The 18,271-nt window shown below is 32.1% G+C and overlaps 1 protein-coding gene across 6 annotated transcripts in view; it reads right to left on the bottom strand.

Moving 5' to 3' along the window:
- Positions 1–18,271, bottom strand: part of HIVEP1 (HIVEP zinc finger 1) — a 132,112-nt gene that overhangs the window by 54,718 nt on the left and 59,123 nt on the right. For all 6 annotated transcript variants that reach the window (XM_016154342.2, XM_016154337.2, XM_036237081.1 and 3 more), the window contains exon 3: positions 12,583–12,636. In XM_016154342.2, coding sequence (XP_016009828.2) covers positions 12,583–12,636 — 54 coding nt within the window. The remainder of the gene's footprint in view (positions 1–12,582; positions 12,637–18,271) is intronic.

An 18,271-nucleotide genomic window follows, 5' to 3' on the forward strand; every position in this document is an offset into this window, starting at 1 on the left:
AGTATGGAGGTTCCTCAAAAAACTAAGAATTGATCTACCATGTGATCCAGCAATCCCTCTACTGGGGATTTACCCCAAAGACTTGAAAACTCACATCCAAAAGGATATTTGCACACTGATTTTCATAGTAGCATTATTCACGGTGGCCAGGACACAAAAACCACACACACACACACACACACACACACACACACACACACACACACACACACACTGGAATATTACTCAGCCATAAGAAGAAATGAAATACTGCCATTCGTGACAACATGGATGGACCTTGAAATAATCATACTAAGCAAAATAAGCCAGACAGAAATGGTTGAAAATCATATGATACCACTTACACGTGGGCTATAAACCTAAAAGCAACAAATGAATGGGACAAACAAACAGAGACTCATGAAGCAGGGAGGGGCAAGGGGGAAAAAGTAAAAAAATAAAATGCTAAAAAGAAAAAGAAAAAAAATTTTTAAGAATATTAAATTGACATAAAAAATATTACTACTTAATCTCATTTAGAAGTATAGCCTTAAAAAATGACAAGGTAATAACACTGGGTCACAAGTATATTTTTCAGTTAAAAGTTTCAGTTGCTAAAATGCTCTAACTTTACCTTATTCAAAAAATCAGACAAGAGAGCTGTTCCAAATATATTTTTCTGACTATATCTTCAAATTATCTTACTCTCTTGCTTACTTAAGGAAATGCTTCTGAACAACTTTTTGCTCTTTTAGAGAGATAGTATTCTTTTAAAAATTTTTATAGCAAGTTGTATTTTTGTTTCAAAGAAAGCATTTCTAGTGGTCTTTATCTGTTTTCTCATGTATAGAGAATCAAATGTAGAATTCCTTTTATCAATTTCATAGCAATGTTTATAGTCTACTGGTTTTCAAATCATTTGTACATAAAAGTTTTGTACATAAAAGATTTTTCCTCTTTTGGGAGATTACACGGAACCAGAAAAACATTTTCAGATAAGTAGAATTTTTGTTTTTGATTTCTGATTTCATTCCATTGTGATCATAGAACAAACTTCGTAATGTCTCAGTCCTCTAAAGTTATTGATAAATTGTTTCTATGGACTAGATTATGCCCTATCATGGAGAATATTCCAGGTCCACTGGAGAAGAATGTGTATTCTGTTGTTGGATGGAATGTTCTTTAAATGTCTGGTAGGTGTAGTTGACTTAATTTTGTTGTTCAAGTCTTTTATTTCCTTGTTGACCTTTTTCTGCCTAGTTGTTCCATCCACTACTGAAAGTAGGGTAATGAAATCCCCAACTGTACCATTAAATTGTCAATTTCTAACTTCATTTCTATCAGTTCTGTTGTTGGGTGGACATATGCTTATAACTGTCATATCTTCCTGATGAATTGACTCATAACGTTAGAAAATGCTGTTTATCTCTAGTAACAGTTTTTATTTTAAAGTTCTTTTTGTCTGATATTAGGATAGCTACTTCAGCTTTCTTATGCTTGTTATTTGCAGGACATACCTCTTTCATTCCTTTCACTCTAGTTTTATGTCTCAGTGTAGACCGCACATGCAGTCTGACAACGTCTGCCTTTTGACTGAACTGTTTAATTCATTCACATGTAATATTATTGATAAGCTGAATTCATTTGTTATTTTATTTCTTGTTTTCGATATACCTTGTGTCTTTCTGTTCCTATACTTTTCCTTTAGCTGTTTATTTTATATGAAGTGAATATTTTCTAAAATAACATTTTAATTTCTTTAATGATTTTTTTCACTTTTTCTTTTACTTACTTCCTTTGTAGTACTCTAGAGCTTACCTTACATTTTAACTTATCAGAATCTATTTCAGATTTATACTAACTTAATTCCAGTGAGACATGGAAACATTACACCTACATAACTCTATTCTCTTTCCTTTTTTTTCCCTGTGTGGTACTGTTATACACACACCTATAAAAACTACACTCCAACAATACATTGTTGTAATTATTACTTGACACAAACTTATGTCTATTAAAGATGCTAGTAAGAGAAGAACAAGTACACATTTAGGGCATTTGTTAAGTTAACCTTCTTAGTTGCCATTTATATAAGCACTTTTGCCCGACTTCTAAGGAGCACCTCACAGAAAGTGATAAGAACAACCTTATATTTCAAGACAGGTCCTATTTGGCTATGCTCTAGCCAGGTTCCCAAAGCAAGTAATAAAAAAAAAAGTGACAACAACTGAGATGGGGTATTATGAAGTAGTACATTTTCTACTTTTATAACTTGTTCTAATGTCTTATAATGTGGTCTGTACAAAACTACTAAGTTGAAGAAGCAAAAGATAAAAATCTGATATTGCTAACAAGGTAGCTGATACTGATAATTAAACTCCATATTCCAATATATTTTTGGAGTTTTAAGATCACCTAGCAGAAGGCTGATTCAGACTTCAATTCGAACATTACATTACAGAGTAACAGTCATATTTCTCTGCCCTTATGGTCTTTCAAATTTATAGCCCTTTGTTTCACCTTCGTGAGAAAGATTTCAAAAACCTTGGTGATTTTTCTATGAAAGTTCTTCAAAACATCACAACTTCTCACCAAGTTAACTAAAATGTTGTTTTACTACAGAATACAAGAACGGTCTTAAACTAGTGTTTACTTAAAAAAGTTTTTTAAGTATTCAGTTGTAGTAACTGTCCATAGTCTCTATTAAAAAATGAAGCTTTTATTTTTGTTAGAGGGACATACATAAATAATTTGTATACATCATTGCAGATACATACAATTAAATTATATGGATAATTTAATATAATGAAATAATTTATTTCAAAAATATAATCTACATTATAGCAGGAGAAACAGAGATGTTTAAACACACTTCAAAAATAAAAGCAATAGTACATATTGTTTAAAAGTTCTGCCTGCTATGTAAAGGAATCCACACTTCTCCCCTTACCCTCCCCACCCCCGCCACATCTACACACCTATCCATCTTCATTTATTCAATAAATGTTTTCCAAATGCCTACTGTATGCACTAGGGACGATGTAAAGGGATGGGATAGAATAGCGGACAAAACTGAACTGGAATAATCATGAGGAGACCTGTGTGGCAGGGGTGAGAGGGTGAGGGGAGGAGCTTAGTGAGATGAGCTCTCACAGGCCATGCTATGGAGCTTTGTCTTCATGCTAAGAGCCACAGAAAGCCATTAAAGAATTTTGTTAGTTCTAAGTGTCTAACTGCACGCTAGGCAGTGGGTCTCTAGAAATAAACACAGCAGTAGCAACACCTCTGGTCACAACTCCTGTGCAGTGTGCTATACTCTCAATACAATCTGTTACACAGTCTGGTTAAATCTATTTCTCCACTAACTGAATATCAGACTATGTATAAATGTTACTAGGAACATTTAATCTCATTTAAGTGTTTTTTAGTCCTCTTCCTGCCTTTCCTCACTCATCCACAGAATCTCATTTGTTGCTTCAAATCTCTTCTTGAATGAAATAGTTAATATTATATCTATCCCATGCTTGGCGGTCAAGGCAAAATTCTGTTAACCTACAAAATTTGATATTCTTCCCATATACAGCATAGTCCTAAAAATTACACTCTGAATAGTGAAACAGTAACCAAAGAATACCATATTTTGGCAAAATTGTACTGTGTTATTTCTATAACTGTTTGCTTTTTAATTTTTTAAATTTGTTTTCTAGAATTTTTCCCAGTTACTTATCTGTCTTCAATTTATTCTGCCTTCCCTTGCTTTTATTTTCTATTTTTCTTCTCTAGGATTATATTCCTCAGTGTCATGCGACATGTATATTGCCTTCTCTAATCTGAGGAAATTAAAAAAAAAAAAAACAAAAACAAAAAAAACAAGTCTCTATGTGGGCAATAAATATCTGAGCTCTTTTTGTCTCTTTTTCCTTTCTTCTGCCTACACAAAGATTACAGCAGCAAAGTTGAAGAACAGCCTAAATAAATCAACAACAACATACTTTATTAATTCATTCATCCCGCAATATTATTTATATAGAATATACTGAGGCATATGCATGAGGTCGATTATCTAAGAAGCAAAGAGAATAAGGTGAACATAACTGAGGTTTTTTTCCTGATCATTTGTCTTTGAATCCCCAAGTGAACCAAAAGAATAAGATCCATTCCTTTGTTTTTCACAGTCTTCAGGGACACTGTCCTCAAAAGCAGCTCAAATCCATCATTATCTGAAAACTACTTCATCTCTCGTCAAAAAAATGAAGCACTGGACAGAAATACATTCTTTACAGATCTCAAAAAATGCTTTGAACATTTTAATATCCCTGAAATCATGATGCATCTTCTAATCAATTATAAGAACACTGTGTCATGACTTAAATAGCAGTGGACTTTTTCCCTTTCTAAATGGTGCATAAAATCATTGTGCATCTTCCAATCAAAAGCATTCTGAAGTCAATGGAATATGCTATAAAAGTAGAAAAGGATGCAAGCCTTTCTATGAATCCTATAAAAAAATCTTGTTAGCTATTTCTCTGATTGAATAAATGATTACTGAATAGATAGTAATTAAAACAGGAAACAATGAGAATTTTTGCCTCTCATATGTTATAAGAAGCAAAGTTTTAGTTTTTACATCTAATCACCATGAGGACAGAATATTTGAAAACATTTATTTTACATTAATGCACCAAAAATGATTAATTTATCATTATGCAAATAATCCTCTATAAAGCTGGCATGGTCTATCTGAAAGGCAATGATCTCTTGGGAACTGGTGTTTTTAAATCTCAAAACAGTGACAGGATTGAAATATGATGCCTTTAACTCAGATACATAGCATAAATAATTAAAACAATATTAATTTTCCTGTAACTCAAGCAATTAGCATTTTCTGTTAACACTAAAAGAATGCTTCATGTGACCTGAGTGTTTAAATCTGAAGTTCCAAGTAATATTAAAAGAAGGAGATGAATTCCTTTTCTAAAATATAGAAAATCTGTTGCTTTTTTCCCCAAGGGAAATTTCTTAGGTACTGCTGCCAGTCTACAGAAAACCTCATGAATTTTGATTCCACCAATTCAGATTTTATGATAATTTGGGCAAGAGCTGAGTTAAGGCTGATGAGTTCCTTTAGGGTTTAGACTTTTTCTTTGCTATCTACTTGCCAGAGCTAAAAAGAACGGTTGATGAATAATAAAAATGTACTGAATAAAACAATGAACAACTTCACACACACAAAAAACATGATGAATTTTCTAGGGCATTTAATATTAAGAAAGTAAAATTTATAAATATGTTTTGTTTAAAATAAACAGCCATTAAGCGTGCTCATCTTAATACATTCTTTTCCAGTAATTAATTTATAAACCCAAGAACAACTTGTTAAAACTATATACTTAACTAGTTATAGCATTCCATTAAAAATATTCTACAGTTAGACATCTCACTAAAATACTACACTAGCCTTTCCACTGGCTTTATCAATGTGAAATTTTAATTTTGTAAATTGTTAATGTCCTCCAACTTTATAACATTTTAACTAAGCCAACCAGGTTTTGTTTTGTTGTACATACTTTCAGAATATTTTAAAACATCTTAACTAATCTTATATTAACATTATTCATTTTAACTGAATAAAAATAAGTCCAATTTTTCCATTATCCCACCTTAATTTTAGTCTTGTTTAGGAAGTACTTCATTGCCCTTAATTATCAAAAAAATGTTCTTGTATTTTCTTAAGTATATTTAGAATTCTTAATGAATACAATGTTACTGGCATTAAAGCACAACCTTATTAACATAAAATATTATTCCAAATCAGCCTTCATTTTTTAATTATAATGTGTGACATTTGAAAAAAAAATGGGAGTATGTTTCATTCCTTGCAGACTTACTCATATGATAAGGACCTAAAAACGTTTTTTAGGGAAAGAGGGTGAGCAAACTCTAGCCTTCTTATTTACACACTTATTGGAGTTCATCATCTAGTTTTCTGCTCCCCATTTAGTCTATAATTGCACTTCTGAATTACTCAGTCTAGTTTTACATAGGTACCTAACTTCCCTCAAGCTTCCCCCATTAACTGGAGAGTAAATTCAGGGCATAAATTATGCCTATGTTAACAAAAATGTTACTTGTCAACTAATGCCTTGGAGGAAATCTGAATATCACTGAGTTACTTCAGCAGGACAGATTCCTTACTGTTTCTTAAGCCATATAAGCTACTAATATTTAGGACCTCATACTCTCAAATACATGGTAAAATAGATGATTAAAAGAAAACACATTTTAAATAAAAATTTTCTGGTGACGAGCATATGATATCAGAGTAATAATACTACTGCTGCTGAAAAGAAACTAACAGTATTATGGTAACAATTTCAGAATTTTGCTGTTTAAAACAGAATGATGTGAAAAATCCCAATGCAAGCTGACCTAAAATCTCTACCTTCTTCTAAAACCATTGTTTGAATCCTATTTTTTCCTGAACCATGACAACGTTTTTAAAGGAGGTGATTACTATCATAATCTCGTCACTCTATGAATAATTTAGAACAGGACTAACTACTGCAGATTAAACTATCACTAGAACACAGCTCTCATCCAGTTATGATGCAGAATAATATTAGAACAGCACAGTCCAAGACCTGCCACTTTCTGTTTGCACACCCTGGGGTAAGGTTATTTAACATCTTTTCCACTTCAGCTTCTACATCTTTGTAAAATACTGAATTATGCTGAAAATTGTTCGATTCTAAATTTCTAACAAAATCTAGATGCATTTTCATAGAAAATTCTCTGAAAAATTTTTTAAAGTATTCTGAAACAGAAAATTAATTTAGAAACAGACTGTTTTTAAAAACAACATAACAACGCAATTAAGTGGGGGAAAAAACACTAATAAAAACAAGATCCTCAAACACGTGGGGAAAAAAAATTCTATGAAGGGGCTCAAAGAGGAAACCAGCATAGAAATTAACTGAAGTAGCAAGTATAAAATGGTGTATAACACAACCAAAACAATATTTCAAAGGAAATTAACAGCTTTAAGTGATTCCAATAGAAAAGAATAAAGGCTTGAAACTAAGCCCAGCTTCCAACTTAAGAAATTTGATAACCAAATAAACACAAAGAAAATGGGAAAAAGATAAAGAGCAAAATTTAATAAAACCAAAAAGAATGATACAAGAAAGTATCAAGAAAATTATAAGTTAGTATAACAAGGAGTGAAATTGGTAAGCCTCTCGAAGACTAATCAAGAAAGAAAAGACACAAATGAACAATATTAATGATAAAAAAAAGGAGACACCACTATAGATCCAGCAATAATAAGAGTGAGAATACCATGTCTTCTGTCCATAAATATGAATATTTAATAAAATGGATAAATTATAAAAAGTACAACTTACTATCTGGTTGAAGACAAAAAAGCTTGATTAATCCCATATTATTAAATACATCAATTTGGTACTTAAAAAAGGACTCATAACCCCTCTCGAAGTCAAAATATATTCTAAGACTTGCCTATAAAACTATCATTTCGGTATTAAATAAATACCTCCATGAGAAACAGGAATATACAGTTCTTAGATCATTCTACTGAGCTAGTATAATCTTAAACCAAATCAGGGAAGGAAAATTATAAGAAAATAGAATTATATATCTCTTGAACACGAATATAGAATTTGACAAACATTAACAAATCAAATCTAAGTGTTTATAAAGATTAAACATCGAGACCAAACTGGTTTTATTTAAAAAATGCAAATGAGGTTTAAACATTAGAATGAGAATAAAGACCATAAGATCATTTCTACATATGAAGAAAAAGCATTTGATTTAAAAAAGAGCCCGTAATTTTTTTTTTAATCTTAACAAGTCAAAAATAGAAGATAACCTCCTTAAACAAAAAAACTGACTCCACCCTCCTATTAAAAGACATCAAACATTTTATGATGAAATATTAGAAAAATTCCCTTTAAAATCAAGAACAAGTCTAGGATGACAACACTATTATTCTCTTGGCATCTTACCATAGTCAACTGAGTAAAATAAGGAAATAATATAAGAAACAATTATTTAAAAAGGAAGAAACAAAGTTTTCATTACTCCCAGCTGAAATTACTGTTCTTGGAATGAATGAATTCATCCAGGTGGCTGGATATAAGATGAATATACAAAAATATATTGCATTTCTATTTGTCAACAAATGCCAGAAAACGTTTTCTTCCTCTCTTCCTCCCTCCCCCACCCGCGCTCACTCGCTCGCACGCGCGCGCGCGCTCTCTCTCTCTCTCTCTCACACACACACACACACACACTGCAACAAAATCAGCAAATAAGCCCCAAGAAATAAATCCAATAATCAGTACAAGATCTATATGCAAAAAATTATAAAACATTAAAGAAAACACAAGTTATCACAAATATATTATCTTTTATGTGTAGGAAAGCTAAAAATTGTGACTATAGTTAAGTTTGCCCCAATGTCGATGCAATCTCAAAGATACATGTTTTTTAAAAAGCTAATTCTAAAATTTAAATGGATGAGCAAAAAAACAGTCAAAACACTTAGGTAAAAAGAATAATTTTAGGAATTTGCCTTACTGTATATCAAGATAGCAAAGTTATAGTAACTAACAAACTGTGATATTAACCCATGAACAAACAGAACAGCCTAAAGAGCTAAGAAAGGAACTCATAAATATAAAGAAAATTAATATAAAAGAGATAGAAAAGGGAGAATCCACTTGATAAATGTTTCAGGGACAAATGATTATCCATGTGGTGGTGAAAAAAAGAATGGGAACTCTAATTCACACCATATTTTTAAAAACTCAACTCCAGGTGGATTTTTAATCTGAAAGTAAGAGATTTGTAGAAGAAAACAGAAAATAAATATGTAAGATCTTGTGGTGAGAAAAATTTTAAGACATAAAAAAATCCGATCTAAAAATATTAATCATAAAAAAGATTAATATGTTGATAATATTAAAATCAAGAATTTCTGTTTACTAACAAGCACTTTAAATAAAGAAAAAAACCAAGCCCAAAACTAGAACACATGAAATTGATAACTGATATAGTAAGATGATGACAAAAGATTTTAAAAATGCATAAAAGATACCAGCAAGATTTCAAGCAGATAGAATAAAAATAAAGACATGTTTGACATCATTAGAATTCAGGGACAATTAAATCAAGGTAGAACAAAATAGTATTTTACACCTATTCAACTAGAAAAAATTAAAATACAGACAATACCAAGTACTGGATAACACAAAGGAATCCTTAGATTCTGATAGCAGGAATGTAAAGTTCAAATAAAAAATTTTTGGAAAACAATTTAGCATCATCTTCTGTACTGAACATTCCCTATATAGTCCACCCATGTGCACCAGGATATGAGAATATTCATAGCTGCTCTGTGACAACAAAAAGATAGGAATAACTCAAATCCATCAACAAGAGAGGAGGAACAAATCATTTCACTCAATGAAACGTTATTACAGCAATTAAAAAAATAGTTACATGCAACAACATACATGAATCTCAGAGACAATGTTGAGTAAAAAAGCTGTTATAACTATATAACCTAACTTTATTTTTAAAGCTAAAACTCAACCAAAACTAAAAAGTATATTTTTTAAGTATATATAATTAAGAAGCACTAAAATGATGAACATGAAGTTGAGGACAGAGCAAAGAGGAGAATGCGATAAAGACTAGCATGCAGGTTGATGCAACAGTGCTAGCAATGTGCCAGTTCTTAAATTGGGTATTAAAATCGAAGATTACCATGTTATTCTTAGGTTTTATAATTTAATACTTTATGCATATTAATTCATGTCAAATATTGTATGATAAAAATTTAAAACAAAGTATTAAAATTAAGGCTTATTCAAGAGATAGCACATAGAAGCTCTCCTAATAAATTGATCTATTTCAGTTTATTTAATACAATTTCCATCACTACATCTGTGACAATCACTATTTTATTTAAATCCTGCTCAATAATTTCAGAAATATTGTCAAGCACAATGGATGTTAAAAACAAGTAAATAGCACAGTAAAGAAGGATATAATATTAAATGGAGAACTGTATGCATGTTGCATGCTGCACTTTCCCCCAAGCTAATGAAAATAAAAATAAAGTCATCTGATTTCCATTCACAAGCAAAGAGAAAGAATAAAATACGTTAACATAATTTAGTGCACTTTTATATTCTATTGGGGTGTAATGAACAAAAGTCAGTTTCTATGACACCATAGTACACAAGCAGATTAATCTTTCCTTAAAATGTCATAAAACAAGAAAGATATCTTTTTTAAATTTATCAATGAACAAGGTTTTGTGTATATATGTGTTTAAGAGCCATTATGTTAAATATTTCTGAAGATAAATTAGTTGCTTATCCTAATGTTTAAAAATGGAGAGGGTAGAAAGAAGCCTCGATAAGTTAAGGACTACAAATAGCTATAATGGAGACAAAGCCTAAGAACTGTGAGTATTACAGAAGAAAGCCAGATGTAGGGGGGGGGGGGAAAAATTAGGCTTGCAGGGGGAAATAAAACAAAAACTTATTGAAAAAACAGTTAAAAAGTGATCTATCCTAGATGACTCACTTTAATCAATAAAAATAAAAAAAAAAACCCTCTAAATTTTAAAGTATATTCTTCAAAGGGAGAAACGAACTCCCTTTAATAAAATAGATACCTCAGCAAGCAAAGATTTGAGAATTTACAACATCTTTATTACTCAAAGATTTTATCTCATGTTGTTAAAGACAAACTGATATTACTCTATTATATTTGAGAGGAAAACTCTTTTATTTTTAATTTTCTCAGAATGTTTATGTAAAAGTGAAAGCCAAGTAGTAATTTTAGGCAGTGAATTGCACAGAACAATGCTCATTTGGTATTCATCCTAGGTCTTAAATAAGTGCAGCCTGCCAAATGTAGCCCACTAGATTATTCTAAACCTCATTATCCACTTTCTTTTTCTAGAACTTTTGTTCGGGTTCCTCCTTCCTATTAGGCATTTAGTTCACTGTTCTTAAAACTCTGCCACGGAGATAAAAAAGAAGGAAAATGATGACAAGCACGTATTTATTTTGCTACTTGAAGCAGCTCTAAACCACTACTAGATGTGAAATAGACTAAGAAAAATGAAGTTTTTAATCCTAAAGTCTCTTATAGCCTCAGCGTCTTAAATGCTTTATGCCTACAACAATGTGGGGAAGGGATCTTCAGTGAACCTTTCAAAGAGATAGCATGGGTATGGTGACTTCTCTGCTCTTTCTAGACTTGCTCTTCTGCAAGAATGTAATGAAAGAGTCACATTTAATATAACTGATTGCATGGAGGAAGGGGGCAAGGGGAGACAGAAAAAAAGGAGGAGGACACTTCTTTAAGATTGTTGTATTTCACAGCCCAACTATTCAGACCAACCCCAAACAATCTTGGAAGTTTCACAGGTTGGTCCAAGAGGTGGAGAGCCTGGACAGTCAGAAAAAATTTCCACTGAAGATAGAAAATATATGTATTTTTTAAAAGATTTTCAATTGTAATCCTACATGGCTAATTTACTCAGTGAAAATATTCTACTATAATTATAAGATATAACAAGGACCAAGAAATAATAAATCATGAAATATGCCATAGAGAACTTTATATCCTTTTAATCAATTTTACTCATTGACAGAGAGTGTTAGGACACCATCCGACTCACTGTCTTCCCCTCCCCACAGACTGTTCTACATCAAATGTATTTTTTCATATCACATGGAAAAAGAATCATTATGCTTCCTATGATGAAAACCAAGTCTGCCTTTACAATTCTTATATTTATACAAAATTATATCAACTGTAACTAGTGAAAGGACACAAAGATATATAAATGAAAGTTAATCATCTTCCACTGCCTTTTTTCTCACCATTGTAAAGATATTTGTTTACAAATCCTTTCAAACTTTATCCCATCCTGTATAAGTGTGTGTGTATATATGCTTTTGCTTGAACCAAAAAATGGTACCATATTTTACATGGTACACTGCAATTTCATTCTTCTCATTTAGCAATAAATTATCACAGTCAGCGAAAATAATAAAATAATAATAAAAAGCTGTATAACATTCCAAAATATGAATGTGCTAAAATTTATCCAACTATTTCTTAACTAGCTTTCAGGTTATTTTAGTTGTCTAAGGTTAATGTTGTTTCAAAAAAATACTGCATCACATGAACACACATACGCACATACACGAGTAAATATAAGCATCGGTATCCATTATACTAGTATTTTCATTGCTATGGGGCAGTCTCACAAACAGGGCTTTCAAAAGAGCTACAGCAATCTTCACTCCTACCAGCACTTTCATTCCCTACAACAATCATACTCCTACCAGCAATATGTTAATACATAGAAAACAGTTACAGGATATGCAATGTAGCTAAACATTTCATAAAGCAAAGTCAATATACTTTTAGGTGATTTGTTAACTGCATCATATGCTTATATTGAATGATTTACTGAGGCTGTATTTATACGGTATCTATATAGGAATCTCTGCAAGAAAAAAGTTTATACTGGGGTTGATTTTATTTTACCTTTTTTTGATACTTCCGCCCCATTAAGTTCTTTTTGTGCTTCTTCAATTTTGTCTAAAGAAAACAAAGAAAATATTATGAAACAATTCATCATATACAAATGAGAACACACTAAAACAAATACAAACAGTGCCTGATGCATAATATATATTTGTTGAATTATTTATGAAATATGTGTAATTTGTTAAAGTAGTGACATATTCCCTTTTGAAATTTTTGTAATTTTAATCATATATTAGTCACAAGGAACACTTCGAATTGTTTCCATAATGCAAATAATTAGTGCATTTTAAATACTGAACTATAGTTAGAAAATAACTAATAAATGTACCTAAAAATACTTTCCTTATGAAGCCATATAAGTGCCCAACAGAATTTATCAGAGATACAACAAATGCCTTCTAGCTTAGAAACAAATCTAAGTAAAGTTCACAATTGCCCTAAAAGCTAAGTCAAACATGGAAGAAAGAAAAATAAAAGGAAATGAGCTAAAGAGTAGCATGACACCCAACACTGCCAATTCTTGGTACCAGGACAGAATTATCCATGCATTAAATAAAACTAATGACTACAGAACTGTTATATATGCACGAAGTTTTGAAAGATTAGGTGTAACCCAGAAGTAACAACTAACAAAGATGTGGAAGGGCTGCCTCCAGAGCGGACAGGAGAGGGAGGCAACTGTGGGCCCAGGGCCTGCGGTTCTTCCACTTGAGGCTTTGGGCACAATTGGATTTTGTAAATAAGTACATGTTCTAATTTGATAACAATAAATTTAAATTGTATAAGGAGATATGTGTGTGTGTGTGTGTGTGTGTGTGTGTGTGTGTGTGTGTGTGTGTGTGTAAAATCTGATGACTATGACAGAGGCCAATTCCATGTTTAATGCAGTAGTCTAAGTGCTCATTATAATGGTAAAAGTTATAAAATTCCCCAGGGTACTATTTTGTACTGAAATAAATACAGTACCAATAATTATACAATATTTTAGATAGTCCACGGAAGTGTAGGTTAAAGGCTTTCAGAATACTGGTACTTAAGCCATTTATGCCTTCCAACATATACAATCAGCTCCCCCAATAATCTTCAATGCTAAACTTACCACTACTGGCCACGGAAGACATAACCTTCAAAACGGCATCCTTCCCCAAATCAACAAAAGGCACAGATCCTACCACAGGCCCTTTGACCTCTGGTTTACCTGCCTCTTCCTCCATTATCCTTGCCGAAAACCCCCAGAAATTCAGAAAACCTTTGATTTACTGATCAAAATTCTTTGAATTGCTTATTGATCCATCCACTCTGCTGAATCAAGGCAGAAGGGGAACAGCAGAATAAAGGAACAAGCTAGTTTGAAATATTAGATACTATATATCAGCAATGATCAGAAAAACTAAATTTTCATCCTGACAAATGGATTCCCCTCAGCATTGTGCTAATTCCTTCCTGCTAATTATTAGATCTAGAATAAGATTTATGAGGAACAGATACAACCTTTGAAAATAATAGAATTTTTCTTATTTACACACATTAGTTATTTCTCATGAAATGATGAGTGAAAACTAAAAACAGTCCTGAAAAATAAAGAACTCATTAAAAGCAGAAAGTGGATCCTGCATGCAACAGTAATCTTAAAATATCAAATGTATAGATGAAATCTATATTAATACAAATGACAAAAGGACAAAGCCCTATTTTTAAAAATACAATACACTAAGACTTTGTAGACACTCAAAATGTAAACAAATCACATAATCTGAATATACAGTCCATGAAAAACATGAAAAACACCATTATTTCTATGCCAGCAGTTCTTCCAAACTTAAGAATCATAAAAAAAAATTGTGTATACACACACACACACGTGTGTGTGTGTGTGTATAAATACAGGTATAGTGAAAACTGTTTAAGTTCACACACACATAATTTGGCATTATATAATAAAACAACTTTTTGTTAACAGAATGAATTGTGGCTCAAAGCAACAAAAACTCATGACATCACACATATTTAAAAAATAGCTATTACTTGTGCTCGCTTCAGTAGCACATATACCAAAAAATAGCTACTACTTAACAGTATACTGAGGTTTGGCCACCTTCTGTTCGTACTTTTAACAAATTCTTACATACACGACCTCAATTTAAAATTGATCACAGAACACTGGTCTTTGTTTTTAAATCTTTCAATTAAATTACGTTTTTTCTTCTCTTGATAATAACAGTGTACAGATAGGTAGGTTTAGGGTATCTATCATGTTAGATATAAACATCTACTTCAATCCTTTTACCTAGAGCTACAGTTCAAAAGGTAACACAGTCTTCAATTAGAGAGCCTGTAAGCAGCTATTTTTAAAAGCTTTTGCTTCAATTTTTACGAAAAGTCCTGTCTATATTTAACCTATGTTTTATGATTCTCCTGGGAAAATATGTTTTAAAGACAATATCTGAAACTAGAAAAAGCAGTCATTCATTATATGCTCCTAATTTGTTTACACGAGGCAATTTACTAATATTTTAAAGCAATATTTATCACCTTTTTCACAATGACCCAGGGCAAGAAATGTATTTTACATTCCAACCAATTACATGTGCATACATATGTGTAGACATAATTTAGAAACAAATTTACCCACGTTCTACTTTTTATCCTTTCCTATTAAGAATGAAAAATGCTGCCCTGCCCAACTACACTGATTTCACAACCCACTGCTGAATTGTAAACCTGCAGCTTAAAACTCACTGATATAAGTAGCAGTTCTCAACGTCTTTTTTTATCTCCCCCTTTTTCATACGCCCTTTCATCCTTTTCACTTCCCAGGATTAACACATCTCATTATAGGCCTTGATGTGGGGTGGGTGGCGGGGGGGTGTTGTGTTGTTTAGCATGGAATCTCAGATACTGAGACATCTTCCATCATGTCCTCCCCACTGTCACTGTTATCTCAGGTAACAATTTCACAAGAAAACTACATATTCAGAAATAAATAGTTTCTCTGTTGCTATTGATTACAAATAAATTATACATGCAAAATGGACACTCACACAATGTTGGTAAATTTAAAGTAAGTAATGCATTCTTAATTGCAATGAGTTCTTACTATATTTAAATTAAGATGTTAATGTCCTAATTAATTCAATTTTTACTAAATATACTCAGAGTTGTCATGTGGAAAAGATCTCAGCAACACATGAAAGGATTCACAATCTTCCCTAAGATACACAAAGGCCCAGGGCTGACAAGAGTGACATGCAAGGAGAAGGGGTAGTAATATTATAGGTTATATTTTGGTTCTACAACTATTAAAAATTTATTACTTTTTAGTTTTTCTTCTTTGATAAAGCACAGAAACTATTTGTTAATGGTAAAAACTATCAACAATCTTGTATAATGCCACCCCTGAGTGCAGGCTCTGTCAGATCCCTAAGATTTCCCAGAATGCCCCTCCCGTTCTATTCTTTCTCTATATGACATCCTTTTGAGATGTTGCTTTCTCTAGGGCACCTCATTCAGAGCCTATCCCGCCCTTCTCTGTGCTACCACCAAACCATGCATGAAGAAGCCCATTTCTCTACAGCTATATATCTCAGGATCATTAGTAATAATGACAATAAGGCAGACCTGAGAAGTGACACAGATAAAACATTGAAATATTCTGGAAAAGAGAAAAAGGAATACCTAGCACACAATATTGAAAATTGGCATTTGACAGTTTTACTTAAGAACTCAGCACTGTAACCTCTTCAACGTTATAAATGATTTCTATGTTTGGTAAACTGTACTAGTACACTAAAAGCATCTGAATCGACTGTACTCCATTCAGTCTTTCAATGATTTAAATAATTTCTACCTTGAAAGAGATTAAGAAGTATAAATTGCCAATTATAAAAATAGTCACAGAGATGTAAAGCACAGCATAGGGAATATAGTCAATAATATTATAATAACTACATATGGTGTTAGATGGGTAATGGACTTACTGGGGTGGTTACTTCATAAGGCATATAAACGTCTAATCACTATGTTGTGCACCTGAAATTAATATGTCAACTATAACTGAAAACTAAATTTTAAAAATCAATTCTATCTTATTCTATCAGCTCATCCTTCCTTCTTGTTGTTTTGATAGGCACCTATACTCTGCTCTAACACTCTCCCTCTTCACTTAGTCCTGAAAACACAAAATGAAAATGCTAACCATAAAATTTTATGAAGTAGATCCTAATGAACTGTAAAAGGCACCTCTATTTACTGAAAGAGATACCATCTGATTGAAAAAACATTACCATATGTGACTGTACTATTTTTACTACTGAATAAGCCTTACTCCTACGTCCCTTCATTACACATCAGTGCAAGCTCCTTACTCTTACTGTCAACTGCCAGAGCTATTTCAATAAGACTAAATATACGACAATGATGTAATGTTAAAAATGCATCCAATATCCATAACCCTTTATACAAGCTCTTCAAAATGAAAATTATCCCGGCGTTCACCATTAAATCAGCTAAGTCAATCTTCCATTTTTTAAATTATTTTTTATGGTTATATTGATTAATGAAATCTGGTAAGTTTCAGTTGAATATTTTAACAGTACAGCATATATATTTACATTGTGTGCTCACCTCCCATAGTTAAGAGCTCTTTCTGTCACCACATAGTCGACCCCTTTTACCCCATCTACCTCCCTCCTCCACCCACCCTTCTGGTAAACCACTAGTCTATTGTTCATGTCCATGAGTCTCTGTCTGAGTAAATCTTCCATTATAAGCAACACATTTTAACCTAAAAAATACACATCTCTTGCGCCCCTTTTGACCTACATCTTTGAGGAAGAAGACACTCTATAATACTGATGAAAATGATAGTCCAGACTAGTAATATTTCAAATTGAAAACTACTGCTTGAAGTGAAAAAAATCAGAGACAAAAATTGTGATTAACTACTAAGTTTTAGAAAAACAAAATTAATCAACTTGATCCAAGAAGAGAAAAACTCCACTGGAATAAAAACCATGAATGAACTTGAAAAAAATTACCAGAGAATGACACAGAATTTCCTTTTGTAAAGGTTCAGGACCAGACGGTTTTATCAAATTTTTTCGTATTTTGAAGAATAAAGCATTTCCTAAACTGTTCCAGAGCACAAAGTAACACCAAAGGAGTTCTAAATCATTTCACAAAACTGGTATAAATAACCTGGATATCAAAATGAGAACAAAGAGGCAGAAAAATCAATACTACAGATAAGTCTCACACATGACTAGGGATGTAACAATCAATATATACACCAAAAATTATGTTCAAAAGTAAGAAAGTCATGTCCGAGTAGGGTGTAAAATAAATTTGCAAAGACATTTCAATATTAGGAAGCATACATAAGCCATAACAGCAAACAGGATAAGGGCGGGGGAAAGGTAATTTAAGTAATGTGCAAAATGCACTTGATTAAATCACATCTATCGCTTGTGTTAAAAAAAACCTAAAAAACAAAAACTAGACAGACAAACACCTCTAACAATGAATATAAAGGGATACACTTCATTATATTAACCAAGCAGTATTCTAATAAATATCCCAAACAAAGAAATTAGCCAGATGAGAGTAAACTATGGAATCAGAGAAAAACACAGTTAAGGGAAGGTTGTTTGGTTTGGTGTATTTTTCAAAGAAGTTTATAGATGCAAGG

The sequence above is a fragment of the Rousettus aegyptiacus genome, unplaced genomic scaffold (assembly GCF_014176215.1).
Source record: "Rousettus aegyptiacus isolate mRouAeg1 unplaced genomic scaffold, mRouAeg1.p scaffold_m13_p_1, whole genome shotgun sequence".
In the NCBI taxonomy this organism is placed as follows: Eukaryota; Metazoa; Chordata; class Mammalia; order Chiroptera; family Pteropodidae; genus Rousettus; species Rousettus aegyptiacus.